General features: G+C 40.1%; 1 protein-coding gene across 6 annotated transcripts in view; it reads left to right on the top strand.

The window, feature by feature from the left end:
• The window catches only part of MTSS1 (MTSS I-BAR domain containing 1), a 138,756-nt gene that overhangs the window by 55,708 nt on the left and 60,640 nt on the right, over positions 1-22,408 (top strand). The window contains exon 1 of one of the 6 annotated variants that reach the window (XM_077271198.1): positions 1,257-1,367. The exons of the other annotated variants lie outside the window; for them this stretch is intronic. Within the exon in view, the coding sequence (XP_077127313.1) occupies positions 1,259-1,367 (109 nt within the window). The 5' untranslated portion in view covers positions 1,257-1,258. Of the gene's footprint in view, positions 1-1,256; positions 1,368-22,408 lie in introns of those variants that run through there. 6 annotated transcript variants of the gene reach the window in all.

Raw genomic sequence — 22,408 nt, 5'->3', positions numbered from 1 at the left:
CCGCCTGCAATGTAATGGAGCAGATTGCATTATAAATATGGGAATACTGCTAACACAATAGAAGGAAGTAGAAGATTTCTCCCATGTTTCCTTATAAATAATAATATTGACCTCTCATGTGGACAAGAGTCTTTATGTTGCTTATGATTAATATACGTGGACTCATAATGGAAAATATCTTGCGACAGCCATTTTGTCGAACATTTCACTGGGTATATTCACCTTACCCATTCGGAGAAAAGCACAGGTTGGATACCACAGGGTTTAAACAAATTAAATCGAAGTTCCTCCAAGTTTATGTTTATGAATTCATATAAATAAATAATAATAATACCCCCTGGAGGAGCCTATTGCAAGCACCCCCTTAAGGGGCCCAGTGCAAGCTTGCGCTAAAGGAGCCTATTATAAGTAATACCATGTGGAGCCCAGTGAAAATACGCCTAACCACCTCCAACCCAATGCATTTATCCATTCTCCCCCAATGATCCCAACGCAAGTTCTCACAGTTTCAGATCCCTTCCTGAGGCGACCTGGAGCAAGAACTGCCCCCGAGGCAAGTACTGCCCTCCCCCAATGAGAATAGGAAAAATACTCTCCCCTTCCCTTTCCCCTAGGAGCGCCATGTAAATACTCTTCCCTCTTCGAGTTGTATGCAAGTACTCCCCCTCTGCAATCAGCCCAGTGCAAGTACTTCCCTCCAGCCCCTGAGGAGCGAGCCCTGGGCAAGAACTCCGCCATTCCACAAGGAGCTCAGTACAAGTCCCCCCTGCTTCCCCTTCTCTTAGGAGTCTGACTCACGTGTTCACCTACTTCCCATCCAAAGCCCTAAGCCAGTACTTCCTCTCCGCCTCTGAGGTTCTCAGGACAGTTCCTCCACCCCTAAAGTGCCCAACGTAAGTGCTCCCTCCATTCTGTTTCATTAAGGAGTTGAACCCAAACATAGCCCCTAAAGGAGCCCAATGCAAGCATCTCCTAAAAATAAGGCATCTGTAACCCCAGGAACACAAGAACTATAGGATGAGAACCTACAACCTAGACCACTTTTCCAACATGTGGCCCACCAGTTGTAGTACTGTCGGCAGTTGCAATTTTGCATCAGGCTGACTCTGGAGAACCTGACTCTCCAGCTGATGGATTAACGCAGGTAAAATGTATTTGCTTCTTTTTAGATGCTCACCAAGCTGAATAAAAAATTAAATAGAAGTTGACAATTTACTGGGGATATTCACTGTAGAAGAACATTTTTCCGCTTGTGGTCATGGGCCCTGGACAGAGAGTGAGATGGCTTCTTCCCTATATCCTCCTGATGATCTGTGCCACAATGAACTCCGGGGGTCCTGATCCTTTTCATCCATCAGTCAATAGAGGTGATACAAGCAGAATCCTCCACTTTTTCCTTAATTGTGGTGAGGGCCTGTAGGAGCTTTCTGGGGTTTCCACTCTTTGTTCTCCCATGGTCACATCCTTTTCCTGCTCTTCCTAATGAATGACAATAGTTTTATTTGTGAACTCTGCTTGGTTTTCCTTTCTGCTCACTAGTGTGTTGTTCTAGCCTCCTACCGCATGTAAAAAATGTCATGAAGACCCATCGACCCAGGTTACAAGTCCACAGCCTGCAACCTTTCTCATCTACATGACAGTACTGCCTGGTATTTCTTTTATTTTGGCAGTTTTGGGATTGTTGGAGGGACATTGGGCCACAATATCGTCTGTGGGTCTTCAGAGTTGGGCCTACGGAGGCTCTCGAATTAAATCTGCTTTTTAATTGTTGATTTACCATAAATATGAATTTTTTTCACTTGGTGTAAATTCCGCTGTTTTCCTGCTTCTGGCGATGTTTTTCTTTTGTTCCTGCTCCTCTCCGTTCCTGAGATGTGGCCTCCTCTTCCTTGTATATAATTCTAATCTTTTTAGCCAAAGGGGCGTCGTCTAAAACTCTCCCCTGTGTGTGTCTCCTTGAAGACCACACGCAGTTGTCTTAAAACACTAGAGCCCCGGTTCATCATTGTCTTTGTGCCTTTTTTTCTGGATTAAATATGGTTTTGAATAGTTACTTTTATGTTTCTGTGTTATTTATTGTTTAATTTATGCCTTTTTTTACTTAGTTTTTTTGTTTTTTTTCGTCACTAAGTCTTCCTTGTTCCAGATATTTTAATCTTATTCATCATTTGCATCATTTCAAAATTTAGAAAAATTATTGCGCAGTTGTGTTCCAGTACCCTAGTGAACAAAATCTGTCTACATTTATTTTTACAGCAGTTGAAGACTTAGCGTGTGACATTTTAAAGGATGATGTGATTTTTGACTCTAAAAAGTTAAAAAAAATACAAGACTTGTCTTTGATTTTGCGTAAAATTCATCAACCTTAGATTTTAACGCAAAAAAAATAGTAACAAATGCCGTAAACAAAAAGGAGTATGTTGAATTAAGGCTACTTGTCAAATTCATAGATATGGCGTAAACACTGCTTTTCTCCTGAATCCGACACTGTTTTTCATGTGTTTCTGCGCCTCTCCATTCCTGAGATATGATCCCTTCTTCAGTGTGTATAAATGCAGTCTTGTTAGCCAAGTGGGTATGGTCATCAGTTCTTCTCTGTGGGCGTGTCCTTGATGATCACACCCAGTTGGCTAACCAGATTACATTTGTATACAGGGAAAAGAGGGCCATATCTCAGGAACGGAGAGGCGCAGAAACAAAAGAAAAACATCGCCAGATTCAGGAGAACAGCGGCATTTATACCAGGTAATAAAATAATCCAAATTTATGGAAAGTAACCGGTGTGTTTTAAATCTATACAGCGTCCTTGTGACATTGGCAGCATTGCGAACATTTGTTTTCATGGGGCTGTTCAGCAGAGGAGCTATGTATATTGTGAAAAAAAAAAATTCACATTTTTTGGGTACATCTTTATGTATGGTGGATGCTGTATATTTTGGATGGAAAGTAATGCTAGCTGTGATCTTTGTGCCGGCTCTGGTTTATTTAAGCAGCTGAGTTCTCGTAGACAGGTTGATGCAGGATTGTTTGCTTTTCTCGTGTGCGTGTGGTTTTCGGAGGAACGAGCTTCGCACACAATGATGATACGTCTGGTGACATTTCTGCCTCAGATCCTGTAATATTGTTTTACTACTTTCCACTAAATGTTCATTTTTCCCTTTTATTATGTGCACTACTTTACGTACTATGTGTGATCTATGTACATTTTATCTACTATTTCCTCTTGGCTACGGATTATTTATCACTTCCATCCTTATACCTGTCATCTTTCCTGACTTATATCACTTAAGTAGATATTTGTGGTCTTGAATTCTGTATGAATTAACAATTCTAGGCATTCTATTGTAGTGCAGAGTATGTCTTTACCAAAATAGACCTATTCAGACTGATGACATGTCGTCTTTAGAGAGGTCCTGCCATGTGCTTTAAATATATTTTCTTTTATCTGGTGTAAATGCCGCTGTTCTCCTGAATCCGGCGATGTATTTCTTTTGTTCCTGCTCCTCTGCGTTCCTGAGATACGGCCTCCTCTTCCCTGTATATAAATATAGTCTTGCTAGCCAACTGGACGTGGTCTTCCTCTTCTCTGTGGGTGTGTTCTTGAGGACCACTCCCAGTTGACAAACAAGACCAGATTTATACTCTGGGGAAAAAGGGGCCATATCTCAGGAATGGAGAGGAGCAGGAACAAACCGAAAACAACGCCGGATTCAGGAGAACGGTGGCATTTATACCAGGTGAAAAATAGTACATATTTATGGTAAGTAACAGGGCCTCTTTAATGTTGATTTTTAAAATCCTAAAGGGGTGTAAAAAAAAACCCTAAACATTATTAGGTATCTGATAGATGAACCACAGCTGTATCAATACAGCAACTCTCATCATTCCAGGAATGGGAGTTCATAACTACCCGAGAGAAACCCTTCCCTGATCAGGTGATGCTCTGCACTTTGAGAGATTTTCGCAAGGATGTGTTCACACCGATTTCAGTGCAAATTCCACCAAAAATCTATGGGTAGCGGGAAATTTATCTTTTTTTTTTTTTTTTTTTAATATCGATACCACTGAAAATACATGTGGGAATTTTAGACAGATGAGTTGATTTTGAATATTCCCCGCTAAGACAATGGTAAAGGGGGGAAAGTACTGGGGTCACCGGTGAGGAACCATTAAAATGTAGTCCTTGTCCATGAGGTCCATAGAGTGGCCAAAGTTGGGTTGATTGGAGCTTTAAGAGTTGGGGCTGATTTGAGGACCCCAGGTCTATTAGCCAAACTTAGGGCCTTTTTGGAAAGGGCATTTTTCACCCTCCTCTCCCATTGTGTGTAGGCATTGTTGTGCCGTAATATGGTGTTTGCCTTCACATTTTCAAGTGGGCCTGAGCTGTTAGCTTCTGAGACATGAGGACGTGTAAGGTAATCCGTTTACACCGGCCGGGCCGCTCTCCGCCCTCTCGGCTTTTCTTTAAGGACACTGATGAAAATGATCTTTTGAAAGTCAGTTTGTCGAATTACCCCCCATAACCCCTGCTTTAGCATTTGCATGGGATAAAATAGCAAAGGGCTCGTCTGTCTGTACTTTTGTGCAGGAATTAGTGGCACAGTGGGCAGCCGAGATCTCCAGGGTCCCTAATGAATAACCTTATGGAAAGCGGGTTACCTACTGACTCTGTAAAGTTCTGAAGCGGCGGAGATTAACTATTTTAGGGATTGCGCGGTTTCTTCTATGGAATGATTAACCTTTTTGACGTCTCATGATAGATTTTGGGGATTTTGTTATCAAACTATTTTGTACGTAATGTAAATCTTATTTGAAAACGATTGATTATGACCACGGAATATCAAATGCTTGAGGAATTAATAATTAAAAAAAAAAAAAATCTGTGTATTAATAGATAAAGATGACATGTCACTTACAATAAATGTCTTTTTTTTTACTTGGTGTAAACGGCGCTGTTCTCCTGAATTCGGCGATGTTTTTCTTTTGTTTCTGCGCCTCTCCTTTCCTGAGATATGGCCCCATCTCTTCTGTATATTAATCTAGTATCATTAGCCAAGTGGGTGTAGTCCTTAGTTCTTCTCCGTGGCAACTTCTTGATGATCACGCCCACTTGGATAAAAAAAAGGCTATGGGTACATACAGAGAAGAGGAGGCTATATCTCAGGAACGGAGAGGCGCAGGAAGAAAAGAAAAACATCTCCGGATTCAGGAGAACGGTGGCATTTACACCAGGTAATTAAAAAATATATTGATGCCAAGTGACCACTTTTATTTAAATGTTTAAAACAGGAAAGAAGGAAAACATTTTGTGAACGAGTAGGAATTAGTATAACAATGAAAACATTACCTGCAAATTTTTACCAGCCATCTTGCATGAAAATAAGTCTTCCTGCGCCTGGTGGTCTCGGAGGTTGCCCTCAATAATTAAAGTTCACCGTTAATGGGACCATTATGCAATATATTTTATTACTGGTAAAGGTGGATAATTAGATCGTGTTTCAGAATCTATTATTACCGCGGCAGATTGATGAGAACAGCCATTTGTACAGGATTAATTGTAACAAGTGTATTAAAGTCATAAAATATGAAATAATCTACTAGGTTTATAGGAAAGTAATTTCCCCTCCGGTATTGTCGCTTAGTCACATTTACTGCAATGGAACTGAGCTGCAATACCAGACACAACCTAGACACAAAGGTGGCGCTGTATCTGGAGGGGAAAGAAAGTGGCTCTTTTTTTATAATCCTGAACAACAAGTTAAAACCACAAGTTTTACCCATCACCAGAATTATGTGAAATTACTAATTTTTATCACCCAAAAAAATTAGTGCAAAGCCATTGACATTTCCCACTTTTCTTGACTATTCATTGTATTACCCAGCAGAGGGCAACAGTGAGCACAAAATAAAGCTCCGCCCATCGTATAGAGAATATAAAATCCACGGTCTATCCTGGTGCATGATGGGAAGTGGAGATGAAATGTTAAAAAATAATAATTGTAAGAAAAAAAATTTGGCAATTTTTGTTCCACATGATTTGAGTGTTTATTTTATCATTGACGTAGATGTTGGTAGTTACTGGAATTACCTTTTAATTTTTCTGTATGATTTGTATATCTTTTAGTGGATGTTCTTACCATGCGTGGGTTCTTTCAGATCTTAAGATCTGTGTTTAGAGACGAGCGGGCGTAAGGTGGTCGTGTGTCAAAAGTTGAGTTTTACGGGGCATTATAAGTGATCCTGTTTAAAGTGTACGCAGCTCCCCTGTTGACACTTGAGTAAACCCTCGCTGAACATAAACCCCTATATGGAATCTCGAGGAGCCTGCACGACGCGTGTCATCCATACATCGTGTGGGCTGTTTATTCCAGGATGGCAAGTAGATTACTCAGGATGCCCCGAAATGGGAAATGAGTGTGTAATGGCTCAGATGTTTATACCACGCTGATCGCTTCATCTCAACACCTTTACGCGCAGATATACTACGACAGTCAGCTGTATAAGTCATTTATGGGCACCGATATAAACATTAATGGCCTTGACGTACTCATCCTTTGTACTATGACCACTGTTTAGAAGACGTTTTTATGACTATTATGCATGTAATAAGAGGGTTGATACTTTAAGTGTTACCTTATTAACCAAAATCTGTCATTTTAAATAAATGTTTGTTTTGTTTTTTTTTTACCTGTTATAAATGCCGCTGTTCTCCTGAATCCGACGATGTTTTTCATTTGTTCCTGCGCCTCTCCGTTCCTGAGATATGGTCTCCTCTTCCCTCTATGTAAATCTAGTCTCTTAAGATCAGTGGGAGTGGTTCTCATCTCTGTGGGTGTGTTCTTGACGACCACGCCCAAATAGATAAGAAGATTCCATTTAAATACAGAAAAGAGGGGGTCGTATATCAGGAACGGAGAGGCGCAGGAACAAAAGAAAAGCAACGCCGGATTCAGGAGAACAACGGCGTTTACACCATGTAAAACAAAATACATATATATTACAAGTGAGATGTTCCCTTTAAGGTTTTTGTTAAAGTTTTATGTTGAAACTAGTAAGTCAGAACAGAATTGTAGAACAAATTGTGCCAAATTCCAGTGTCAATGAGCGCCTCCTGTACCATCTTCAACATACTAAGTAGAGTTTAAACAGACAATGATTTCTATGAGTTGTCACTTTTAGATGGCAAAGGGTCTGGAAAATTTGTAGGATAGTCTCAAACGTGCAGAGAGAATTATAAACTATATTCAATATTTTCCCACAATTGTTTATTTTCTTCACATATCCTGCTCCACCATATTCTCCAGCGCTGTACTGATATCATTGTCGTTGGTCCTGGTCACTACTCTGGGTCCATTTTAAAGTCCCCCCCCCATTCCTCTATGCAGGACTGGGATTTAAGTTTGATTATACCATATAAAGGAAAACAGAAAATCTTCAAGTGCTGAATATTTTGTCCTGAAAGAAATAAGAACATTGGCTAAGTTTAGACTTTTATGGTTTCTTTGGCAGAAGATGACAGGCGCCGAGCCTGCCCATCCCGCTAATGACAATGTTAAACTTCACACAACAGCTGGAAACCACAAAAACAAAAAAATAAACATAAAATGCACACAAAATTTTAGATTTTTTTTCATACAGTAATATGGAATCCATTGCATTGACACAATATGAAGAGTGGAATAGTCTACGATATGTATTTCAACCAGATATATATATCTCAGGGGACAATTAAATGCCCAAATATGAGCAAAAAAACAGTATAATACACTGTATGGCCAAAAGTACGGGAGCAATGGAAAATCCCACTCCAAAAGCTTGTGCGTTAATACTGAGCTGGGAAGACTATCGACAAGTTATTGATGTGGGTTTTGGGGGATTTTTGAACATTCAAGCCAAAGGAACATATGGTAGGTCAGACACTCATGTTTGATGATGTCGGATTTCTAAATCATCCCAATAGTGTTTCATGGGGTTAAGATCTGGGTTCCATTTAGGCCACTAATCTTCTCTTTCGATTTCCAACATGGAAGAAAGGTGTCCATTTTTCAAAGACATACTGGACACTAGAACCTAAACGAGTGATAATCATCTTGTTTGGCTTAGAGTTTCCCCACTTTTTTATATTGATGACCTATTTATGCATAGGTTATCAATGTAAGATCCGTGGAGGTCCAGCACCCGGTTCCCCCCCGATCAGCAGTTCTCGGTGACAGCGGCAGTTGAATGTTAGCAGTTGGTGAGCGGAATTATGTGGTGCTCGCAGCTGGGTATTTCGCAACTTCCCCTACTCTGGTGGATCTGTTTTACCTGGCAGGGGATTCTACACGGTTGATATTGCATCGGCCTCGAGAGCTTATGATTGATGCAAGTGATGGCTATCGGGCCCCCATTGATCTGATATTAATGACCTATCTTTAGGATAGGTCATCAATATAAAAGAAGTAGAGTAACCTTTTAATAGAGCCCCAAAAATTAAGTACAAATCCTTGATCAGATCCATTACATAATTACATACGTTTTTGGTCTGAAGCAAAGTATGGCAGTGGACCATAAAACGAAGAGCGTCTAGAAGCACCAGTAGACCTGAGATCGCTGCTGGCTGGCGGCTATCTTTCCCAACTCCTGCATGCATATGAACACTCGGCAGCTGAGCACTTATATGTTATTAATAGGGAGAGTGGAAACCAATCATCTATGTTGGTGACTTACTCAGCAAAAGAAGATCGGGCCTTGAAATTCATCAAGCTTGGACCTTCTTACTGCAGGATCGAGAAGTCCCAATAAAACTTAAATGGTTGTCTTGTTACTCTGAGAACAGTAGGTGTGGGTGAGTATTCTCTAGTGTGTATGGGGTCATTGCAGATGTTTTATTTCTTTGTAATAAAAATATGCAAATGGACTCTATAGAATGGAAGAGGACTGGAAAGCTAGCGCCACCTATTGGGGTAGGAATTCTAAAAGTCAATATTGACCATTATAACATGACTCAAGATAGGAAGCCAAATCAGAAACTCTGTTTGAAGACACGTGTTCCGGGGTGTTTGCCCCTCATCAGTGTAAAGCAGCAGATCTGGGTGAGAGGACTCTGACAGGGAATCGAATCGGTAACGTTTCTCCTTGTGGAAAGTGCCGAGCCGATGTAAGGAGACTTTTAGGTTTAAGAAGACCCATAGTGCCGAGCTGGTGTAAGGAGACTTCTGTACATTCACAATGTTGGTTTGTCCTTTTTAGTGTATTTTTTTTACTTTTCGATCGATAGATTTCGGGTGATGACACATTTCCAGTTTTGCTTAGTAACTCTGCCACTAGTCCTGATCCAACAGCTGCAAATTATCCCATCGCTCCCTTATACTTTACTCCGTTTACATACTTAGAATTCAAAGGTTGTCGACTGCTCAGGTTGGCGCCGGATAACAAGTCCACAGGATATACTTTTCTCAAGTGGTGTTTTTTATTTTATCCATGGACTTGCCGGAGGTTAACCATCGCTGACACAGTGAGATGGTAAACACCATCTTCACCGGCCTTGATTACAACGATGCAGTGAAACCAGTGATCTTCCAAAGACAAAGGGTTTTTTTTTATCAGTCGGAAAGATGGATATTTGTGGTTACGGTTTGTCTCGGGGCTGAAATTATTTGTAACACAGTAGCTTTTTTATTTTCACGTTTTGTTCCTGGGATAAAAGAATGGGTTTGGTATCTTGGAGGTTGCAATCCGATAACGACAGGTGTGAGATGGCGCTTGTGGGAATGAGAGACCTGACAGTGTCGCTTTGTGATGGGATACAGAGCTTGAATAACGAGCCATGGTGGCTTGACAATAGACCTGAGAAATGGTGATCAGTAGGCTGAAATATTTGTATATAGATATCGATGATAGGAAGTGAATATTTTACCATATGTTAATCCGAAATCCACCAAAGTCTGATTTTAAAGGGCGTGTCCTATAATAATGGATAGTAACCTCAACGGAACGTTAAACTTTTCTAAGTTACGTGGCCAAAAAATAAATCAAGATGAATTCTTCTGAAAATCATAGTTATTTTGAAAATCACTCCCATCATGCCTCAGGGTAAAAGCCAAATTTTGTTTCACTTGCTCTATGGGAGGAGCTTAGTCCCTTGTTCTGCTGATTAAAACATGCAATGAACCGTTGATATCTGACAATAGCAGATGACTTATGACCGGCCCACATGATAGAGTCTCGGAAATGTTGCAGATTTTTTAAAAAATTGCGGAGGGATGCTCGAATACGTAGACGTATCATCATGGCACTATAAAACCCTACAACCTATGGCTGTCCTTTTAAAAATGGATCATTTGCCACCAATTTGGTCCCATCTGCACCATCCTACATGATGTGTTCTCATTGAATTTTCCGTAGACGCTTCTTTCCTCTGGCTCGTTCCTTGCCTTACAGATACGCACGCTGTGAATATGCGAGCGGCTGTCCGCCAGCAATAGAACAGCTTGTAATATGTATTTGTACAATATATCGAGGGCAGGAGAATGGATTGGATCAGAGACACATTTAAAACCTTCAGATAATTAAGCGTTTAACGAAGCTTGGTGAATAACAAATGTCTTAGTTTTGTGTCATTACAGAAGTAGTTTCCAGTCTCTGGTTCTGACGGATCGTATCGGATTCTTCTGATGTATGGTTCTCTTCTTGGCTCTATGCTCACAGCTCAGGTCAGAAAAATGCAGGAAGAAATTTAGTCATCTGAATACCTACCAATATTTTGAAAACCAATTGGATATTTTAAGTCCTGGCCCCTTCGCCCAAAAAAAATAAATCTGGAATCTTGGCAACTATTGCGAGCCCATTAAATGTTGAGAACCAATGGCTGTTCCTGGGTGGTGGTTCTCCAAGCCGCATCTTTTTTAGAAGCCAGCCCCCAAATGTGTGATTGGACATCGGGGCTTCTGATGGCACCATGTATGAGAAAATGTTAAGAATTACGGTTACTTTTTTTTTGACTGTCATTTTTTTCGAGAGTTCCAGAGGTCTACGTTTTTTCTAGGAGCCTCTTGGACAAGTGTGTGTCTTCTCCTCATTCTTCTCTCAAAGGAGGACATACCACTTGGAGTAGAGGTTAAGCATCGGTCCTGGAGGGGATATATGCTTGTTTCTTTGTTTGTTTGTTTTTTGTTTAATAGGCATCTTAGGTAGTCTAGTAGTAATAGGCGGCATGGTCTTTTGCCACTAATTCTTCCCAGAAGCGCCACACGGCTTCCTAGGACGTCCCAGTAGATGTAGTGTATATGGACTTTTCAAAAGCTTTTGATACGGTGCCACACAAAAGGTTGATACATAAAATGAGAATAATGGGGAAAGGGGAAAATATGTGTAAGTGGGTTGAGAGCTGGCTCAGGGATAGAAAACAAAGGGTGATTATTAATGGAGCGCACTCGGACTGGGTCGCGGTTAGCAGTGGGGTACCACAGGGGTCAGTATTGGGCCCTCTTCTTTTTAACATATTTATTAATGACCTTGTAGGGGGCATTCAGAGTAGAATTTCAATATTTGCAGATGACACTAAACTCTGCAGGGTAATCAATACAGAGGAGGGCAATTTTATATTACAGGATGATTTATGTAAACTAGAAGCTTGGGCTGATAAATGGCAAATGAGCTTTAATGGGGATAAATGTAAGGTCATGCACTTGGGTAGCAGTAATAAGATGTATAACTATGTGCTTAATTCTAAAACTCTGGGCAAAACCGTCAATGAAAAAGACCTGGGTGTATGGGTGGATGACAAACTCATATTCAGTGGCCAGTGTCAGGCAGCTGCTACAAAGGCAAATAAAATAATGGGATGCATTAAAAGAGGAATAGATGCTCATGAGGAGAACATAATTTTACCTCTTTACAAGTCACTAGTGCGACCACACTTAGAATACTGTGCACAGTTCTGGTCTCCAGTGGAGCGGGTGCAGAGAAGAGCGACCAAGGTTATTAGAGGACTGGGGGGTCTGCAATACCAAGATAGGTTATTACACTTGGGGCTATTTAGTTTGGAAAAACGAAGACTAAGGGGTGATCTTATGTTAATGTATAAATATATGAGGGGACAGTACAAAGACCTTTCTGATGATCTTTTTAATCATAGACCGGTGACAGGGACAAGGGGGCATCCTCTACGTCTGGAGGAAAGAAGGTTTAAGTATAATAACAGACGCGGATTCTTTACTGTAAGGCCATGTGCACACGTTCAGTATTTTTCGCGTTTTTTTCGCGTTTTTCGCTATAAAAACGTGATAAAAACGCGAAAAAAACGCTAACATATGCCTCCCATTATTTTCAGTGTATTCCGCATTTTTTGTGCAAATGTAGCCTTTTTTTCCGCGAAAAAATCGCATCGTGGAAAAAAAAGCAACATGTTCATTAAAATGCGGAATTGCAGGGGATTCCGCACACCTAGGGGTCCATTGATCTGCTTACTTCCCGCACGGGGCTGTGCACACCATGCGTGAAGTAAGCAGATTATGTGCGGTTGGTACCCAGGGTGGAGGAGAGGAGACTCTCCTCCACGCACTGGGCACCATATAATTGGTAAAAAAATAAGAATTAAAATAAAAAATAGTCCTATACTCACCCTCTGATGGCCCCCGAAGTGTTCCCGCCTCTGTGCTGCACGCTGGCTTCGGTTCCTGTAGCTGGTGTGCGGTGAAGGACCTTGCCGAATGACGTCACTGTCCTGTGATTGGCCGAGACCGCTCACGTGACCGTGACGTCATGGAAGGTCCTGCGCGCACACATCAGCTATAGAAACGGACGCCGGTGAGGAGATCTGATGTCTGCGGGTGAGTATAAGCATTTTTTTTATTTTTTTTATTATTTTTAAACGTTCTATCTTTTACTATAGATGCTGCAAAAGCAGCATCTATAGTAACAAGTTGGTCACACTTGTCAAACGCTATGTTTGACAAGTGTGACCAACCTGTCAGTCAGTTTTCCAAGCGATGCTACAGATCGCTTGGAAAACTTTAGCATTCTGCAAGCTAATTACGCTTGCAGAATGCTAAAAAAACGCAAAAAAAACGGAAAAAAACGCAAAAAAAAAAATGCGGATTTCTTGCAGAAAATTTCCGGTTTTCTTCAGGAAATTTCTGCAAGAAATCCGCAACGTGTGCACATACCCTAAGAGCAGTGAGACTATGGAACTCTCTGCCGTATGATGTTGTAATGAGTGATTCATTAATTAAATTTAAGAGGGGACTGGATGCCTTCCTGGAAAAGTATAATATTACAGGGTATATACACTAGATTCCTTGATAAGGCGTTGATCCAGGGAACTAGTCTGATTGCCGTATGTGGAGTCGGGAAGGAATTTTTTTCCCCATGGTGGAGCTTACTCTTTGCCACATGGGTTTTTTTTGCCTTCCCCTGGATCAACATGTTAGGGCATGTTAGGTTAGGCTATGGGTTGAACTAGATGGACTTAAAGTCTTCCTTCAACCTTAATAACTATGTAATAACTATGTAACTATGTCCCACTTTGGGCCATAATTGCATATGTCACACCCCTCTAAAGGTCCATGAGAGGTGTGTATTAAGAATTTTTATTTTTTCCACTCCATTTTTGTAATTTTAGAGTAAAAACACATCAACTTTGTATTGAGAATTCCTCCTGAAAGGATCATTAAGGGTATGTGTAGTTTTTTATGAAGGAGATCACTTGAAAAACACTTGAAAAGTAGCTTAAAAAACGCCTGAAAAACACTTCCTATTCATTTCTATGGTAAAACCACTTTGATGTTCCAATATTTGAAGCTTTGAGTGTTATTTTCCCACTTCAGGTTTCAAAAAATGTATGGTGGGGAAAAAAAACTGCTTGTTGCTTTTTTTTTTTTTTTTAAACCGATCATAATGGAAAACGCTCCAAACTAGGCCGTATCGAATGAAGAGGCTGCAAAAACAATTCTTATAAAACTCTTCAAAACCACTGCAGTGAGTGAAAAACTATTCCAAAAACTGCACAAAGAAGTAGCGCTTTGTGAAATAAATTCTGCTCAATATAAATACTGACATATTAATTATAATTATTTTATATTAAAATTGAGCAGAATTAAGTATGCTGACATGCCCGCATACATTATGATCCCCTCAGACCCCTATATGCAGTATGAGCCTCTACATAGCCTCCTATATACAATGTGAGCCCTCACATAGCCCCCTATATACAATGTGAGCCCCTACCTAGCTTCCTATATACAGTATGAGCCCCTACGTAGCCCTCTATATACAGTATGAGTCTCCACATAGCCCCTATATACAATGTGAGCCCCTACCTAACTTCCTATATACAGTATGAGCCCCTACGTAGCCCTCTATATACAGTATGAGTCTCCACATAGCCCCTATATACAATGTGAGCCCCTACCTAACTTCCTATATACAGTATGAGCCCCTACGTAGCCCTCTATATACAGTATGAGTCTCCACATAGCCCCTATATACAATGTGAGCCCCTACCTAACTTCCTATATACAGTATGAGCCCCTACGTAGCCCTCTATATACAGTATGAGTCTCCACATAGCCCCTATATACAATGTGAGCCCCTACCTAACTTCCTATATACAGTATGAGCCCCTACGTAGCCCTCTATATACAGTATGAGTCTCCACATAGCCCCTATATACAATGTGAGCCCCTACCTAGCTTACTATATACAGTATGAGCCCCTACGTAGCCCTCTATATACAGTATGAGTCTCCACATAGCCCCTATATACAGTATGAGTCTCCACATAGCCCCTATATACAATGTGAGCCCCTACCTAGCTTACTATATACAATGTGAGCCCCTACCTAGCTTACTATATACAGTATGAGTCTCCACATAGCCCCTATATACAGTATGATATTAATTGTATCACGTAATATTGAGCAGAATTAAGTATGCTGACAACCCGTATACATTATGATCCCACACAGCCACTTATATACAGTAGGAGCCGTCTTATAGCTTCCTGCATACAGTAGGAGCCTCCACATAGCCCTCTATATACAGTATGAGCCCCCGCATAGCCCCTATATACAAACCCACATCTCACACACCTTCATATATAGAAAACAACAAATACAAAAAAAAAATAAACACATATTCAACTTGCTCGCGTTTCCCCGGCGCGCGTTTCACGCTTGTCTTTGCTGTGTGCACTGACTCGTCACTCAGCAGACGCGATGTAGGGATGTTGTACTTTTTTTACATTTCTGAATTAATCCATTAATTTGTAGATTTTATTACATTTTTAAATTTGTATTTGTTTTTATGTAGCGTGTTAACTAAAATAATTAATCATACTAAATTCTAATTATGACTTTACATTATAAAAAGAATCATAAATGTTTCTCCGGGATTCACGGCCCCCATCTGTGCTGCCCCAAACGCAAGAAGTGAAACGCCGGATTCTTTAGATGCAGAATCGGGAGGAAATGCTGAGGGCGGCGTTCTTTTAAAGGCTGATGAATGTAATCTTCTCCGAGCTGTCATGAGGGGCAAAAAGAAAGATCGTGAATTCTTGGCTCTGCCAGTGAATATAAAATAGCATGACGTTTTTATAGAACCTGCGCCCGAAAGAAGCGGAAGCTAAATTGTGCCTTATATCTTCTAATTTCATATTGGAACAAAAAAATGTTTAGGTTTCTTTCTTTTGCACTTATATAGGACATGCTACTTTTTATATAATGTAACCTAGGCATTTCCCGCTTTAAAAAATAAAATAAATAATTAATAATTAAAATTAAATAAGCACATAAAATTAAAAAAATGTATTAAGATATATTTTTAAAATATTATATATAAATATATATTTTTTATACATATATACTGTGTATATATATATGTATGTGTGTGTGTGTGTGTGTGTGTGTGTATATATATATATATATATATATATATATATCTAATATATAAAGCTGAATGTGTGTGTGTGTGTATGTATGTATGTATGTATGTATGTCCGGGATTGGCATCTGAACCGTAGCAGCTACAGCCACAAAATTTTGCACAGTCACACGTCTGGACCCCGAGAGCGTCATAGGCTATGTTGTGAGGTGAAATTTTAACCCCGCGCTTTCCAATTCACCAAACAATTTTGCCCCTATCTACATAATGGGGAAAAAATGAAAGGAAAAGTGTTGGAGGCAAATTAACAGCTGCCAGATGTGAACAAGGGGGACTTAAAGAATGACAGCGATGGCACCAAAGAGTATATACTGTACAGTTGCTAAGGTGGGGCCCCAACATGGGATAATCACACCACCACGGGGATATGAACACACACACAAAATGCGCCACACACTACCACGTGCTCGAACACATATACCACCCTCAGTGCACATTTCACCACACATACACCAACCTCGCCACATAAAAGTAGAAACACAAAAGTCGCCGCTCAAAACTCGCCACGCGCAAAACTCTCCACATGCAAAACTTGCCACACGTGCAAAACTCGCCACACGCAAAACTTGCACACGCAGAAAAATTGCCACACGCAGAAAAATTGCCACATGCACAAAAGTTGCAACACATGCAAAAGTTGCCTCACACAAAACTTGCACATACTCAAAAGGCACCACACATAAAACTCGCCACGCGCAAAACTCGCCATGCGCAAAACTTGCTGCACACAACTTGCTACACTAACCTGTCACATGCAACTCGACACACAAAAAGTTGCTACACGCATGTCGCCACACAAAACTCATCTCACAAAAGTCCCTACATGCATGTCGCCACACGCAACTCAACACACACAACTTGACACACGAAACTCGCCCTAAAACACACACAAGTCTGGTATCCTTCAAAAATAAAAATCTGATTAATAAGCAGACAAACTACAAGAGCAACAAATGTACCATATAGGAATCCGGCAGCTGTCAGTCACATGACCAGTCTATTATGTGTATGTGTGAGCTAATATATACTGCCAGGGGGTGGGCTTACTGTTGGCTGGGGATTTATCAGGCTGCCATTTTAGCTTACAAATACTGAGGTAAAAATACTGACCAAATAACGTGTGAACGAGGGCTAATACAGGAGGAGATGGCATACAGCTATATACTATATACAGGAGATGACACACAGGTATATACTATTTACAGGGGAGATGACACACAGGTATATACTATATACAGGAGGAGATGACACACAGATATATACTATATACAGGAGAGATGACACACAGGTATATACTATATAGAGGAGGAGATGACATACAGGTACATACTACATACAGGAGGAGATGACATACAGGTATATACTATATACAGGAGGAGATGACACACAGGTATATACTATATACAGGAGCAGATTACCTACAGGTATATAGTATATACAGGAGGAGATGACACAGGTATATGCTATGTATAGGAGGAGATGACATACAGGTATATACTATATACAGGAGATGACACACAGATATATACTATATATAGGTGAGATGACACACAGGTATATACTATATACAGGAGATTACATACAGGTATATCTAATATATAAAGCTGAATGTGTGTATGTATGTATGTGTGTATGTCCGGGATTGGCATCTGTACCGTCGCAGCTACAGCCACAAAATTTTGCACAGTCACACGTCTGGACCCCGAGAGCGTCATAGGCTATGTTGTGAGGTGAAATTTTAACCCCGCGCGTTCCAATTCACCAAACAATTTTGCTCCTATCTACATAATGGGGAAAAAGTGAAGGGAAAAGTGTTGGAGGAAAATTGACAGCTGCCAGATGTGAACAATGAGGACTTAAAGAATGAGAGCGATGGCGACAAAGAGTATATACCGTACAGTTGCTAAGGTGGGGCCCCGACATGGGATACTCACCACACACGGGGATATGAACACAAACACAAAATGCGCCACACACTACCACGTGCTTGAACACACATACCACCCTCAGCACACATTTCACCACACACACACACCAACCTCGCCACATAAAAGTCGAAACACAAAAGTCACCACTCAAAACTCGCTACATGCAAAACTCGCCATATGCAAAACTAGGCTCACGCAAAACTCGCCACACGTGCAAAACTCACCTCATGGAAAACTCACCTCATGCAAAACTTGCACACACAGAAAAATTGCCACATGTACAAAAGTTGCACCACATGCAAAAGTTGCCTCACACAAAACTTGCACATACTCAAAATGCACCACACATAAAACTCGCCACGCGCAAAACTCGCCATGCACAAATCTTGCTGCACACAACTTGCTACACTAACCTGTCACATGCAACTCAACACACAAAATGTTGCTACACGCATGTCGCCACACAAAACTCATCTCACAAAAGTCGCTACATGCATGTCGCCACACGCAACTCAACACACACAACTTGACACATAAAACTCGCCCTAAAACACACACAAGTCTGGTATTGTCCTTCAAAAATAAAAATCTGATTAATAAGCAAACTACAAGAGCAACAAATGTACCATATAGGAAATACGGCAGCTGTCAGTCACATGACCTGTCTATTATGTGTATGTGTGAGCTAATATATACTGCCAGGGGGGAGGGCTTCCTGTTGGCTGGGGATTTATCAGGCTGCCAATAGCAACCAATCACAGCTCAGCTTCTATTTTGCTACAGTTAATTAACCTGAGCTCTGATTGGTTAATATAGGCAACAAAGACATTCTCAGTATAACAAAGCTAATATATGTTGTGAAATGCTTCTATTTGCTTAGTTTTTGCCTTTTAATAATTACATTTCTATCTATTTGTTTTGTGGTTTTTGTGTGCAGAATAAATTTTTGTTAACACATTCTATTTTGCTAACAGCAGTCATTAACCCGGGCGAAGCCGGGTAGTACAGCTAGTATATATATATATATATTCTTTTTTATATTATACTTTTTTTATTATGAAAAAATAAATAAAGACGCATGAAAGCTGTGATTTAAAAATCATGGTTATTCCACAAAATATTGATTTCTGAACTCTTCCTGAGTTAAAACATTAGTATTGTTGTTTCTAAATGATTATGAACTTGTTTTTTTTTTTGCATTGTTTGAGGTCTGCAAGCAATGCATTTTTTTTGCTATTTTGACCATTTCTCATATTCAGAAAATAAATACAAAATGTATTGCTTGGAACTTCGGAGACATGTTGTCAGTAGATGTATGTATGGATGTATGTATGTATATATAATATATATATGTGTGTGTATATATATATATATATATATATATATACATATATATATATATATATATATATATATATATATATATATATATATATATATATATATTTATATTAGAGGGAAAAAAAAAACAATCGGCACTCCCAATGTGAACACGTGCAAACTGCAACACATAGATAAAAAAAATAATCACAGCAGCACATGTGCATGAATCGGCCATGTGAAAACACAGACAAATATACATTTCTCAAAAAATATTTTTTCATAAATTTTTTTTCAAAAACATTTTTTTCATAAAACTTAGTTAAAGATGAAATGGAGATTCTTAGCTCATAAATTGGCCAATTCATGTGTGCCCATCATATATATAAAAAATGTTTTAAAATTTTTAAATTTGAATACATATATTTTATATACGGTACATATTTTTTGAATTGTTTCTCATATATATAATATAACTTTATACCTGTATATGAAAATAGTCATAATAAAAAAAAAATATGTATGTATTTGTGTAATTACTTGTTTTCTTAAATATATCAGCGCTGGATGATTTATTATGGCAAGCCCACTTTTTATTAGTATGGTAAATAATATTGATAAGAGAAAAAAAAGGAGAAAGCAGAAGCATTGATGTCCTGCCAGGACTGCGGAGATGGGAGAGACTGGCGCTTGTACCCGGGAATAGTTCAAATCAGGTTAAGAAGACTGCAGCCTTGGAGTAGTCCCGAGCGCTGCTTTGCATTACATCTATATAACATATATATATCCCGTATATACAGTATAGTGTATTCCGCCCTGCTAAAATCATTATACTGAGGTATAATAGCCCAATGGATGCCAAAGGGCCGCTATTTTGGTATCATTTGATGATTGGCACCCTATGGCCAAGTTTTTAACGCAAGTGTGGACCTGCTCTTTTTGTCCTTCTCGGGGGACACTTTGTCCTGAACCTCGCCCTGAATTTACTGGAAGTGCCGAGACCTAGTATGTGCGATCTGTTACTTGTCTCTGGAGGGGAGATGTCTGTTTACACTGCGGTTGACAGGTTTATTCTGTACAGGGAGCGCAGGATTGTTTGAAGAGTAATTTTAGCGTTGATACAAGCTGGCAGAGTCCTCTTCTCTGACTTGTTTCTAGGATTTACCCTACAGAACTGTTACCCACAATGCAATCCCATAATCTAATATTCCCTTTAAATATCTGGGATAGATTCTCCGTTACATCTGTTTTTTTGGAAAGATGGCTGTGGCCACCACGCAACAAGTACCAGAACAAGGACTGTGGTCTACAGCTCATAGGTTCATAGTGTTAAGGTTGGAAGCAGACACAAGTCCATCGAGTTCAACCTAAAACCTTACATGTTGATCCAGAAGAATGCAACAACTCCTGAGTATCGTCATTGAGTAATTGGCTGTTCCTTTGTTATATCAATATTTTGCCAACTTGCCCAAGACATCCAGAAGGCTCCTGGAAAATGGAGACTGTTGTGGATCCCTGATAGAGATATCAAGTCTCCCTGGGGTCATTAAAAACTCGTAGAACCTTTTTTGGAAGCCCAATTGAAGCTCTCTTGTGCGTGACCTCCGGGATGTTCAATCATATGATAGACCCTTGGAATCTAATCACACAATTAGGAGGTAGGAAACAAGTAATGGAGGGGGCATTGAGAGGTGTAGCCTGCAGTAGAGAGAGCTGTAGTCCTCCTCCTCTCAGAAAGCCACCACTCAAAGTTGGAAAGGATATCTGCTTCTGGAAAAGCTGCCGTGTCTCCGAAAGTTTGTCTTTCTACTTTCTCATACTTGCCAACAGCTTGACAAAAGGGCAGGATTGCAAATTTGCATGGAAAAAATGGTGATGCTTTTGCAAAGTGGAGGTGGAGCATGAAATATCTTGTGATTTGGAATTAGAATGTAGAACTTTTGCTTTCTTAGACTTCTAAATGGCAAATCTGACTTTCTATCAAGCTGTATTACCACTAAGCCACTTATGGCAATAAAGTGTGTCTCCTATTTGGCTGTCACTCCATTGTCCCAAAAACAGATATTGAAAGCACTGTTCCCTTATCTGCTCGTATCCTGGACCATCATATGGGTTCTTTTCAGCTCTCCCAAAATCTCCTGGAAGTTCCCAAGAAAAAAGGAGACCTCCTGGGCTTAAGGGAAAAGATGTCGGAGGCCTTCCATTGCCTCTTGGTAAGCAGTTATTCTTGAAGGGTTCCAGTGCATGGCGTTTTGATGCTTCGTCATCACACGGAGCCCCCGCATTTAGATGCATATTTGGGGTCGGGAGCTTGGGTGTGACCAATGCAGACAAAATCGGCATCTACTGCAAGATTTTTGAAGTATGGTCAAAAGTTTTTTTGGGTGCTCTACATTATTACTCATGTGAGCCAAACCCACTTGGTAAAGACCATAAAAATATACAAATTATTAAAAAAGAAAACTGAAAATAAGAGCGAAAACTGGTCAGTTTGAATCTGCCGATAGGTCATCTTTAAGCTTTGCAAAAGTATCTTTATATGGGTATTTGGACTTTAGGCAAAGGTCAGTAGAAGACTAAATAATTACAGGGTGTTGTGGTGTTGAAACCCCCCCAAAGATCAACTACAATTTCTAGGGTATTTGGCAAAAAGTTTTCTATTCTTCTATAGTGCCACTACAGGGGAAACTAAGCATTACTTGGTGCCCAGTAGCATCAGATGTGTTGGGTCCTCCAGAGACTTGGTTGTTCTTTGTAGATGCTTTCTCTGTAGGACATGTGGTGGTCTCTGCTCTATTTAGGGAGTATATAATGGCCCGTTCTTAGGATACGACATCAGTATTTGATTAGCTGGGGTTTGACACCTAGAACCCTTGACAATCAGAATGAAGGGATTGGGACTCTCCCGTATATAACCTCTTGAGTAGGCCAGGACCAGACGTTTGCATTTGTGTCCATTATCTGAACAGGTATTGCCATACTATAATGAGGCATCAAATCCCATGGTGGTTGTGAATCGCAGGAATCAATGTAGTCACACAGCCGTGTCTTTCAGGGTTAATCTCAATGCCAATAACAGGATGACTTTCTGTAGGGAAACTCCTTGTTTTATAAAGGGCCTCTTGGGAACTATGAACTGTGCGGTTCAATATATCAGCAAGGAATGGTTGTACTTCACAATGCCGTTACCAGGGCAACAGTGACCATAGAATGTTGGAACTCTGAATGTACTGATCTATG

Source organism: Ranitomeya variabilis, chromosome 6, assembly GCF_051348905.1.
Source record: "Ranitomeya variabilis isolate aRanVar5 chromosome 6, aRanVar5.hap1, whole genome shotgun sequence".
Taxonomy (NCBI): domain Eukaryota; kingdom Metazoa; phylum Chordata; class Amphibia; order Anura; family Dendrobatidae; genus Ranitomeya; species Ranitomeya variabilis.
This window is presented reverse-complemented; position numbering and strand designations above follow the sequence as displayed.